Source organism: Sabethes cyaneus, chromosome 2 (assembly GCF_943734655.1).
Source record: "Sabethes cyaneus chromosome 2, idSabCyanKW18_F2, whole genome shotgun sequence".
In the NCBI taxonomy this organism is placed as follows: Eukaryota; Metazoa; Arthropoda; class Insecta; order Diptera; family Culicidae; genus Sabethes; species Sabethes cyaneus.
In genome coordinates, this window is record NC_071354.1 from 109,054,480 (window position 1) to 109,067,478 (window position 12,999).

At 37.6% G+C, this 12,999-nt stretch overlaps 1 protein-coding gene across 2 annotated transcripts in view; it reads right to left on the reverse strand.

Annotated features, from left to right (window-relative positions):
- The window catches only part of LOC128734430 (armadillo-like helical domain-containing protein 3), a 72,308-nt gene extending 66,941 nt beyond the window's left edge, over positions 1 to 5,367 (reverse strand). Inside the window, exons 1-4 of one of the 2 annotated variants that reach the window (XM_053828631.1) lie at positions 4,525 to 5,367; positions 4,389 to 4,468; positions 910 to 1,068; positions 639 to 854 (exon numbers count right to left, since the gene is read on the reverse strand). In XM_053828631.1, the coding sequence (XP_053684606.1) occupies positions 639 to 854; positions 910 to 1,068; positions 4,389 to 4,468; positions 4,525 to 5,151 (1,082 nt within the window). In that variant the 5' untranslated portion in view covers positions 5,152 to 5,367. The remainder of the gene's footprint in view (positions 1 to 638; positions 855 to 909; positions 1,069 to 4,388; positions 4,469 to 4,524) is intronic. The other variant, XM_053828629.1, reaches the window with a different exon arrangement.
- Between the last annotated feature and the right edge of the window lie 7,632 nt (positions 5,368 to 12,999).

The following is a 12,999-nucleotide window of genomic DNA, read 5'->3' on the forward strand; positions in this document are numbered from 1 at the left end:
GTAGGTACAAAGGCTTGCAAATAAAATCAATCTGCTAACTGAAGTCCTGCTGTATGCACGTTTATTACAGTTGCTTTAGAAGCAGCAGGTGTTATTTCGCGCAATATTCGTATATTCAGCGATGCTATGAAGCATGAATGTATTTGATTCATTAGTTATAGGCGAATTGAACCATTCACTTCCTCATGATAAAATCGTTTGCCGATGCTCGGGGTATATATTCATTTTGCGAATTTTCTAACCTTTGTCATTGAGGATAGGAACGCCTAGATCAGCAGGGTAGCGATGTATGCGCGGTATGTTAGCGATGGACAAAAAAATAAAAATGTACATTCACGTAGGATGCACGAGAAGCAGACGTGATTCCTCTCTCCAGACCCATAGACCTCCACAGTAGTAAAGCAACTAGTAGGTAACGAGAAACTTTCGCTGAGGAGACTTAAGTCGCGGGCGTAACGAACATAGTAACGGGATTCCGCCAGGGGGTTCGTGACACGCGTTACAACAATGATTGGCATTTGTTAATTTCCTTGAAAGCAACTTGCACAGACAGATTGTGACAGACAGATTTGTGTATCTTTTAACTACCAAGTGAAACGCCAATGCAATTATGCCATTTAACCATAACATCCTTTTACCAATATTGAAAAACGGCAACAAGTAAATTAGTAGGATAATGCGTTATTTCCATCAACGGAGCACTTGCAAGTTCTTTCGTTGTATGATGACCACCTAATGTGCTTGACGGAGATGGAGGAGAGCTAGATTCTGCTTGAGTAGTAGCTAGTGTCGTGATAAAGTTCCTGTTTAAGTGTACTGCCTCGTACAATGCTAACAATAGAGCAATGTTTTGCCTGAAAAAAAAAATTCAATTAACAAATTATTTAACGACAATTGACTTAGTCAAACCTTATGTGATGCATTCGTTCATCTGTTTCGTCCGATAAAAACATATTTCCTACTATCGATGAAATAGAGGTTATCCAAGAATTAGGTTGAGCCGATATAATATTAACTGTTGGTTGTCTGATGAATTCGAACAAAGATGCGGATATTATTTGGCCAAAACTGAAAGGTATGCATAAGATTTTGACACTGTACAATTCGAAAAAGAGCACTTACGACAAAGAATATATACACTTTGGGGTTGAAAAGGAAATACCGTTCGGGAGTTGCTTAATTTAATGAGAATGAGGCTTAGATTAGACTAAGGAATGTTAAGGCATTAGATGAGGTACTTACACTACGAGGGACCGATCGGCCGAGCCACAAAGGTATCTCTTAGTGAAGATACTGATCGTTTTGATAGTGAAAAAGAATCAATCACTTTTTTGACGGGCTTCGTTTTTATATGATTTGCCGATATTTACAAGTGGATATTCTATACTTGCTAAAATAAGACAACTGGAGCGGCTATATTGTTTAACTTGCATTTGTTGAACTATTGGTTATTTTGGCAAAGGCAACCGTTGATGAATTCCAACCTTTCTTCGAAGCGTGTCCAAGCAGTTTATGTGCATTTCGCCATTATTTAAATTAAGATTTTTATTATTTTCGAAAACCGAGTACTCAATTTTTTACCATAAGATTACTTTTACACTTCTTGTCTGTGCATGTGCTACCCTTTTTGATAGATAAAATATTTCGGAATTCACATTTTTTAGTGATTCGTGTTCGTGTTCTAGTGCCACTTCATTCTACGAAACATTTCGTTACACACAAGATTTTTCTTTTTCTACCATGGACAGATAGCAATTATTTACAAACGTTTATATAAGTACTAGCTGGGGAGGAGTCTCAATGCACCACAGAAAAAGAACTTGCCTCCCAAAACACCCACATGCCAAGTTTAGTTTCATTTGCTTGATTAGTTCTGAAGCTATAAGGAAATTTGTATTTCATTTGTATGGGAGCCCCCCCTCTTAAAAGGGGAAGGGATCGTAATTCACCATAGAAAAAAATTCTGCCATCTAAAACTCCCACATGCCAAATTTGGTTCCATTTGCTTGATTAGTTCTCGAGATAAGAGGAAAATGGCATTTCATTTGTATGGAAGCCCACCCTCTTAAAGGGGAGCTGGGTCATAACTCGCTTTCTAAAGAGGAGAGGGGTCTCAATTCACCATAGAAAAAAAATCTGGCCTCCAAAACCACTTACAGGTCGAATTTGGTTCCATTTGATTAATTCTCGAGTTATGAGGAAATTTTTTTTTTCATTTGTATAGGAGCCCCCTCTCCTAAAGTGGGGAGGGGTCCTAATTCACCATAGAAAATATTCTTGCCTACAAAAACACCCACATGCTAAATTTGATTCCATTTGCTTGATTAGTTCTAGAGTTATGAGGAAATTTGTATTTCGTTTGTATGGGAGCCCCCCTCCTGAAAAGGTAAAGTGAGGAGGTGTCCTAATTCACCATAGAAAATATTCTTGTCCTCGAAAACCTTCACATGCCAAATTTGGTTCCATTTGCTTGATTAGTTCTCGAGTTATGAGGAAAGTTGTATTTCATTTGTATGGAAGCCCCACCTCTTAAAGGGGAGAGGAGTCATAATTCCCCTTCTGAAGAGGGGAGGGGTCTCAATTTACCATAGAATAAATTCTTGTCACCAAAAACACTCACATGCCAAATTTTGTTCTATTTGCTTGATTAGTTCTCGAGTTATGCAGAAATTTGTGTTTCATTTGTATGGGAGGGGTCTCTAACCATCACTAAAATCTTTCCTGGCCCCAAAAACCTCTACATGCAAATTTTCACGCCGATTGGTTCAGTAGTGTTTGATTCTATAAGGAACATTCCGACAGAAATCCATTTTTATAATATAAGATTCATTATGATGTGTGCGCGAGATTGAAATTCAACTTCAACTTCTTCAAAATCGAGTGTAAATACTTTGAATCGCAGCTCAAAATGTAATGTAGTTCACTGAGAAATTAGCAGATTTCCTTCGTTATATTCATAATAGGTAGGTAGAAAAATCAAGCTGACTGTTGTTGTTTTTAAAATAGTGATTTTCTCAATTATCTTTTATATATAATACAAAGATAATTCCTAAATATTGATGCTCAATAATAGTTCGAATGCAATTCGTGCTAAAGTTAACGCTAACGCTATTTTTACGTCACTATAGCAGGAATGGACAGGGTGCTTCACCTTTTATGTCGGTATGTAAACGCTGTATAACTTTCACATTTTCCAACCGATTTCTTTCATTAGATATGTTTTGAAAACGCCATTTCAGTACAATTTTCGCCATGTATCGCCGACAGACCGTGCACGACGCTTAGAATACGGCCAAATAGTCGCTCGAATGGTTGACGCTGAGCCTAATTTTTGGAATAAAATTTTGATGACTGACTAATTTCAACCTCTCTGGCGGTGTTAATAAGCAAAATTGCCGCACTTGGGGAACGGAGAATCCTCACGATATTCACGAAATGCCCTTGCATGACCGGAAAATAACTGTGTGGGCCGGGGTTTGCGCCAAAACCATCATTGGTCCATATTTTTTCAAAGAAAATGAAACTGTCGATGGAAATCGATATCGGTGGATATTGGCTCATTATGTCTGCCCACGAATGCGCGAAAAAGGTCTAGAAAGTTACTGGTTTCAACAGGACGGTGCACCATGCCACACTGTGAATTCAACAATTCAATTTCTGCAACGAAAATTTCCGGGACGTCTGGTGTCAAAAAGAGGCAATATTGACTGGCCACCCAGATCACCTGATTTAACCCCTTCCCCCGGACTTCTTTTTGTGGGGTTATCTGAGAAGCAAGGTTTTCGCCAATCAGCCACAAACGAGCTTAAGGCAAATATTCGTACGGAAATCGACGCTATAACACCCGAGATGCTCAAAAAGATAATGGAAAACGCGAAAAAAAGGAGTCAATTTGTAATTTCTAATAAAGTTGGTCACTTAATTGATATTGTTTTCAAAAACTAAACCAAGAAAATTTTAAGGAACCAAACTAAATAAAAATGCATTACTAATAGAAATCGGTTGTTTTTTTTAAAGTTATTGAATGTTTTCATACCGACATAAAAGGTGCAGCACCCTGTAGACGAAGACATCCTACACGAAGATACGCTACAATCAATTTGCTTTCTATGTGTAGCAACGCACGCAATAAGGTATAGCTACATCATAAATATGATTGTGAAGAGCACGTTCTTACTTAGAGCACGCTCGAGCCAAAGATGTTGATACTCTGAGGTATAGAAATTTTAATAAAAACTGGGTGCCTCCATACTTTCTAGGATACTTTTATCAAGTAGGGAGTACATAGTGCCGCGATGGTAATTGATGTGGATATTTTTGATACAAAAGATGAGGATATTCTTATGATAAGCTTTGGACTTAAGTTACTTTAATCTCTCGTTACTCACCCATGCAAAGCAAGTTCTTCATCTAATAATGATAACTGAACTACATATGGATTTGTTCCTTCATTTTTTCGATAGTTGACCTGCAAAATCATCAAATTTTGAAAATATTCAATTGTTTCATTTATTTATTACGAACCAAAAGTGTTAGTAGGACAACAATATCTCGACCATATTCCTGTCTTGTTGTGGGATCGCTTAAAAGTTTTTTGAACGAATCGAACAAGTTATTCACCATAAGGCACTCCAGCAAAGTATTTTGATTTAAGTTGTCAGTCGCAGTAACGATAGTAAATAATAGTTTTATGCAGTAATGTCTGGAATAATCACAGTTGTCGTTAACCAGTAATTCTTTCAGTTTCACTACCAGATTTTTCATATCGGTATGCACATCTGTCATGCAGAATAATGTGTTAATATCCTGAAGACTATCCGTAAAGGTTGGTTTTTTGAAAATTGTTGATATTAGAACACTAAGAGTGATCAACGAGTTTTGTGTTCTTTTGGTATGGTTTGAGTTTAATACTAGCACACACTTATTAATAAGTTCTAGGATATTAGTCTTGGTCGGTATCATTTTGGAAGATTCCATTTTTTGAAGCTCAGTTTCCAAAAAATCAACGTTTGGCTGTAGAAGGAAAAACTCTTCCCAAAAATTAGGATTTTCCTTTCCTATTTCTTCTCCACGTAAAAGTTGCTCGTAGATATGTACAATTTTTTCCTTAGGTCGTTTTGATCCTGATCCAGACCTCTTTCTCACAGACATTGTATATATTTTGACAATTGCAAACCAAGAAGCGTTTACTTGGATATACAACTTATTATGAATACAACAACAAGCCCTTTAAACTAAGATTATTTAAGTGCACAAATTGCTCAGTGATTAAGCATACAATATTTTTTGTCTACAAAATTTACACCCTATACACCGTTCAGTTCAGCTTTTGTTTGACAGACTAGACAATTAGACATACTCGCAAACTCACTATTCGCGTTGACGGCATTAAACGATCTCTTGCGCACTCATAGAAATGCCCGTATGTACGTGTGGGTGAAAATCTGCCAAAATGTTTCGATCTCTTGTGCTCTTTGAGAAATTCCTATTCCGCTTCACCCCTACAGTAAACTTTTGGAGGGCAGCAGCTTATACGTTCATCAACGCGAATAGAAATTCTCACAAGAGATACGCGACAACCTGCGAGAAGATGTTGAGTTCGGTGCTCGACGCCCAAGGGGCTTCCAACAGCAATTGGCCTTGCCAGCGTTGAAAGAGATTTCGTAGGCTGCTCGCACTTACAGGAAATCTCGTGCCGAACTGTCAACGCGTGAGTGTTGACAAAAGCAAAAATACTTCCCTTTCTTTTTTTCTCACGCAAAACCCTGAACAATATCAGCAACGCTGGCAAGGCCAATCATTACTACGCACCTGTGAAAAAAAGTTACTTTTGATTACTTTAATGATTACCTCTGATTACCAGTAATCAATCTCTTGTGATTATACTAAAAATTAATCATAATTACCAATGAATACTTAAGATTATGATTGATTACTATATACTTATTACCATTGATTACCTAATTAATTCGTAAATGATTACAAAAGTAATCTCCGATTACTACACACCACACACCCCTTAGGGTTTCCAGTAAGGTGTATTAGTGCGTAGTAATCAGAGATTACTTTTGTAATCATTTACGAATTAATTAGGTAATCAATAGTAATCAGTAAAGTAATCAATGATAATCTTAAGTAATCATTGGTAGTCATGATTAATTTATAGTAATCACAAGAGATTGATTACTAGTAATCAGAGGTAATCAGTAAAGTAATCGAAAGTAACTTTTTTCAAAAGTGCGTAGTAATCATTGTTGTTGGAAACCCCTTGGGTTTCCAACAGCAATAAGGTTTTGCAAGGTGACGTCACGAATAAACCGGAATGAACGCAATTCACCCATTTGACATCCACTCGTGGTTTGTTTACTATTTATTTGTTAGGCGAACGCGATATGCATAAATTGGAATTAAACGTTTTAAAAGCGTATTATGCAGCAGTGTCGCCCTCCAAACTACTCGGAATGGCAGTTTTTGTGCTTTTCTGACTTGCCGTTAAGATCTTAAGCAATATTCAGTTTCAACATGTTAACCCATGTTCCAAGTCCATGTAAACAAACCACTGATAGACGTCAAAGAATTTGTTATTTGTTTGCTATTTCTAGATAGAATTAACAAAAGGGCGAATGTCGCAAATGTAAACAACGGGTGAGAGTTATTTTTTGCTGGACCAGCATAGAAAAATAAACCCTCACTTGGTTTGCTTACGCTTGCGACATTCGCCCTTTTGTTAATTCTATCTTCATTTGTTAGACGAACGCAATATGCATAAATTGCAGTTAAATCACAGAGAACAGATTAACAGGCTCGAAGGGAAGTAATCGATTTTTTGTGTGTAAAATCTGTCGGTGGCGCCCTCCAGAAATAGTTTGCCAAACGCCTAAAAAATATCCATGTACCTTTATCAATATTTCTTTGTGCTGGAGTTACATAGCAGCGATGGCCGCGACTACAGACGGTAGATAATCTACAGACGCGCAAAGAGCGTGGCATAAAACACCAATCGAACCGTCAAATCGAGACAGCAAATGAGCAAAGTAAACAAACTTGTGTTTCGTATAGGCAGGAAAGACTAAGTTTTGTAATCTACCTGAGATGTTAAAACTTTAACTATTGATTTGCTAGAAACATAGGGATTAGTTACCTTCGATATAGCATATAATGCTATAAAAAATTCAATTCGCTTGTTCATTTTGCAAAATATGCGTCGTAATTCGCGAAGTTCCATGGAACATACCAGGTGATTTACGCAATTTACTGCTGATTAATAGGAAGATTGATCCAATTCGGACTGGTTGCCAAAACTGTTTAAATAATATAAACGAAAAAAGTGTTGCCGAATTGGTAATTTTTCTCTTTGCGCGTCTGTAGCAGCGGGGTGGTGTGGCTGTCAAATCACATACATTGTCCATGTCCCACTCATTGATACCTTTGGTACTGGGACCTACTTAAAGGTTTATTCATTTTAAGACTACTGAAACTAATTAGAAAGCAGTTAAACACAGCCTTTTAGCTATAATTTAACTAATATTAGCTGTTATTTTCGGTATACTGGCTGGTTCCAAGTTGTCGCACACCCCTGGTCTGTAGATTATCTATACCGTCTGTAGCCGCGACGTCAAGATTTATGTCGAATTTGTTTATTCAATCCGGATTGGAACTGGATGAACTTTTTGTGTTCATTTGCTCCTATCTGACAAATAAAATTCATCCAGTTTCAAACCGGATTGAATAAACAAATTCGACATTAGAGAGCTTTCCAGTTATGTGTGTATTGGTGCTTGAAAATGAGGCAAACAACAACAACAAACAAAAGAGATGCATTCCTTTGTCACCAAGGTACAGAATGAATTTCGTCTTCCGCTGGCTTAAATACCAGCAAATTTTCAAAATATGTGCTTGAATTTGGAACAGGATGGAAAATTTGACTGAAATATGTGCTCTGCTGCGTCGCAAACGGAGAAACACAACTAGTAATCGCTATTTTTCGGTTTGTTCCTCCAGCATCAGCTGTTCCCCAAAATGAGGTAAACATCATGTATAAGGTTTTGCACGGGCGAGCATAACCTCACTTCTTTGACGTCTATCAGTGGTTTGTTTACATGGACTTAAAACATGGGTTAACATGTTAAAACTGAATATTGCCTAAAGGCTTTAACGGCAGTCAGAAAAGCACAAAAACTGCCATTCCGAGTAGTTTGGAGGGCGACACTGCTGAATAATACGCTTATAAAACGTTTAACTCCAATTTATGCATATCGCGTTCGTCTAACAAATAGTAAACAAACCACGAGTGGATGTCAGATGAGTGAATTACGTTCATTCCGGTTCATTCGTGACGTCACCTTGCAAAACCTTATATACACGCGTAATTCGTGTTCGCTAGTGTGGGTGCTTGAGCTGTCAGAAAGCTCTAGTTTGCCATTTACTGCTCGAGGGGTGCCCTATTGTAGGATTACTCGTAGATTACATAAAAACCTTTTACACACTTTTTGTCGATTACCTAGTAGACTGTTCTCTGCAGGGGGCTGACATGACGTCACATTTTCGTTGCTCGCATGAAAAAGGCGGCAAACGCAAAGCGATTTCACAAAACGAGTTTAACTAACCATTTTCACAGTTTCATTCGCATCAACTGTCTGCCTGACATTGGCTATTTGATGCTATTATACCCTAGACAGACATACAATTGTACCAGCGTTGTACGGGTACAGCGTTGTACATGTACAACGGAAGGGTGACAGACATACTGCTGTACGTTGTACGTGGTTGTGCTCATCACCGATAATCTCTAATAGCATGGTCTAAGCGTTGGTTTTTGTTCTTATTCACGAAATGTAAACACAAATTTCAAGACGCCGAGCGTTTAGCGTTAAATCTATGCCAAAATCTTGCAAAATAATTAATTTAAAATTCTGCTTAGTTTTTGTTATCACAACTACCAGTCATTGGCGCTGCGCGCAGTAAAAATCGAGCAGTTGTAGCTTCGTACAACGGTGAAAGAGGTAGGTACAGAAACCACCGTCGTACCACTTTGCTTGCGTGATTCTATCGTTGTACACGGTGACAGACATACAATTGTACAGGTACAACGCTGGCACAATTGTGTCTGTCTCTGGTATTATTCGTAAATCACAGAGAACAGACTACCAGCACAGAGAACAGACTACCAGGTAATTGGGTATTTTAGCGGTATTTAAATTCTCGCATATTATGATAATATATGATGTCACTGTAAAGTCACATGAAGACTTTTTTAAATTTGATGAGTGAAAGTATTTTTTTTTTGGATAAGACGATAGCTTATAAGTAAACCATTTTTCTTCTCAGCTCGCCTTAGACAACACAGTGGATAGATAAACTATGGTCATCAGCCGATACAGGTTTCATATGGGAGCTGTCAAAAGCTCGGTCAAAATGAAGAGCTCTATTAGAAAGATAGAAGAGAGGAAGAGAACTTCTGACATCATTTCAATCAATCGGCTTGGTGGATATCTGTCAAACAGCAAATCATTCTATTTTTGATTTTTATTAATTTTTTCATCAAATATTCACTTAATTAAAATAAAAAAAGAACTGTTAGATTCAGAAAACGACGGGCTATCAAATGAGTTAAAAAAAGCAACTTTTTTGGGAAAATTAAAATACCCAATTGACAAAAAGTGTGTAAAAGGTTTTTATGTAATCTACGAGTAATCCTTCAATAGAGCACCCCTCGAGCACTAAGTGGCAAACTAAATGTTGATGTCGCTGCCATCGCTGCTATGTAACTCCAGCACAAAGAAATATTGATAAAGGTACATGGATATTTTTTGATGCGTTTGGCAAACTATTGGTCTTGCCAGCGTTGAAAGAGATTTCGAAGGCTGCTCGCACTTACAGGAAATCTCGTGCCGAACTGTCAACGCGTGAGTGTTGACAAAAGCAAAAATACTTCTATTTCTTTTTTTCTCACGCAAAACCCTGAACAATATCAGCAACGCTGGCAAGGCCAATAGGCGAATTCGAGCAAAACTAAGAGCAACCGTTCGCTACCTGGTTGTGATTATTGGAACTACAGCACTCGTGCGCAAGCATGGAAAAAATCACATCAAACAGCATTCATTTTGAAATCATCGACGAACCTACTCATCGTAAGGTTTCAATCGCACTGACCATCTCTGTACAAAATTACGCACTCATACGAACGAAGCAGAACAAGCAAAGCAAAGGAAAATATGCGACAGCGTTCGTTGGTGGTTTTATTCACGCGATGGATCTTTCGTGTGGTGTGTTCATTATACTACGAACGCTTGGGAAAAGATTCGCTTTTGAATGCATTCACTGAGTCGCAAAGAATCGTTCAAAAAAAATTCGTTCGAATGTTTCTTCCGCGATCGTTCGAATGTTTCTTGAGCGTTCGTTATTTATTAACCCCTCTATGCGGTCGGCATCATTTTTAAGCCCCGCAAAATTAAATGAAATAATCGTAATTTTTAGTGTTTTCCAATATTGTTTCACCAAATTTGGAAATTTTCTCTTCATAATCGCTACAGATTGTGATTATATGTCATTCGGTTCTGGATAGGGTTGAGATACCGGGTGTACCGGAACCGGGAAAACCGGTAGTATCGGCTGATTTTTCAATACCGAAATACCGGTACTGGCACGGGAGAATACAGGTTGTTTCAGTACCGACCAATGATGCAATTTTTCTAACATTCGTCCACAAAAACAAAGACGAGTAATAATTTTTGCAAATTTTGGAAACTGCGCGGAATGTTTTAATAAACCATTATAACGAGATTGGTGAAATTGTTGGTAAGGGTCCGCCGAGCGTTGGTTATGCGAGTAGAACTGAAGGGAAAATTTGAAAGGCCTGCAGAAGCACAAGGCAGTGGCAGCTTGAAGGGACTCGATTAGGCCCGTATTCCAAAAAAAATAGGTCATATGAATTCACTTACAGTTGGATTTTGATTTTGGCATGGTTCGATTTTGGCATGCCTCGATTTTGGCAACAAAAGTATTCGTTTTTGGCAACACAAGATATTTCACTTCCAAAAATATGCTTAAATATCAATCAGTTTCCGCATACATCCCTTAAATGACGAAAAATGATGCCCTTAGTATGTTCATGAAAAAAAGTTATGTGCTTTCGAACAATAAAATTTTTATTGCCGTACAACTACGTCTTACCGCAGGGTGTCAATAACTTATTTGTACCGGACGGATAGCTCTTGGCGGACTTTTTAAACATAAAATTGTTGCAATCGTTGATTAATGATATTTAGTCAATTTCTAAAGCATTTACATTCAATTTTTTCTCGTCAAAAAAGAGTCTCGATTTTGGCACGGTTTCGATTTTGGCACCATAGGCAACACGCATTTGTTGCCAAATTCGAAATCCTACTGTACTTCGAAACAAAGATTTGAAGAACAAGTATTTGACTATATGCTTTACGATACCTTGTGTACAGCCTGTCCTACGATGATAGATTCAGAGAGAAGATTTTGGGTGTCTGGCAATTTTGTTACAAAGGCATGGAGAATAGTGTATTGAATATTCTGTGCATCTTAAAGTCGAATTTTTGCAACCGCTAATTTTATTTAGAGTCTGTTATCTTATCTACACCGGTAGTATTATTTCCGGTTTTCGGACATTGTACTGCTAAAAATAATTAATACAGTTGGATTTAAAATTTGGCAACAAATGCCTGTCGCCTATGTTGCCAAAATCGAAACCGTGTCAAAATCGAGACCCTTTTTTGATATGAAAAAATTGAATGTAAATGCGTTAGAAATTGAGTAAATATTATTAATCAACGATTGCAATCATTTTATGCTTGAAAAGTCTGCCAAGAGCTATCCGTTCGGTGTAAGTTTTTGACAACCTGCGGTAAGACGTAGTCCTACGGCAATATAAATATTATTGTTCGAAACATTCTATAACTATAACAGCTAACTTTTTTTCATGAACACACTGAGGGTGTCATTTTCGCGTCATTTAAAGCATGTATGCAAAAACTGACTAATATTTAACCATATTTTGTTAGGGAAATATTTTGTGTTGCCAAAAACGGATACTTTTGATGTCAAAATCGAACCATACCGAATTCGAAATCCTACTGTGTTTCGAAAAAGTTTATCGACCCGATCCCCAATCGATTAACTTTACCGAGAGTCTACTGTACCTCTAACCGTCACAGCTATCCAGCAAAAATCACTTTAAAATTGTTTTACTTGATGCCATACGTGACCAACATCGATCGATAACATAACATGAAATAAAATAATTCAATTTTTAGATTGGTCACACAAAGCCCGCACGACTTGTTTGCATCATTTCATTTTTATTTAGCCTGTTAATGATGAGCGATACTTAAAACATAAAACAAAAATGGCAGGATTATTCCGCCAATACCATTACAAAATCTGCAAAAATATAAGTTTTAGTTAGTGCCTTAGTTGAAAAACTGCATTGAATGTTCCTTGCATAGCTACGTATTGCGCGGTTTGCGCTTTACCAACAGCAAACATTCTTCTATTTCGTTCAGTAAGAAGATCGTTGAACGCATTCATTTGGATTCGCAATCATAGTTCGCAGATGATTCTTTCCAACACAATCTTTTGATTCAAATGATTCTAAATTAACCTCGATACAAAAGTTCCGATCTTGTTTGAATCATTCGCATTCTTCCTGCTGTAGGTCGGCGATTCATCGGTGAATTAACTCTGTAGGGTTCTATTCGAGAGCTTGCATGCGAGGGAGAATGATTGGAAGCAATACTTCGAAGCAAGCAATATATTCACCAAAAATAATGTGAATGAATGAATTTTTCCATGCTTGCTCGTGCGCTAATTGCACGTCCTCCAATCGCACCGTCTTTTAATTGCACGTCCGCTAACTGCACGATCGTGCAATTAAAAAGCAGTTATCTGTCAAACTACACGCTGTTTCCCAGGTGGTTGCTATAAACAAAAATGGAGCGTTGCCGAATGCAAACTCTCTATCTCTGCATTACA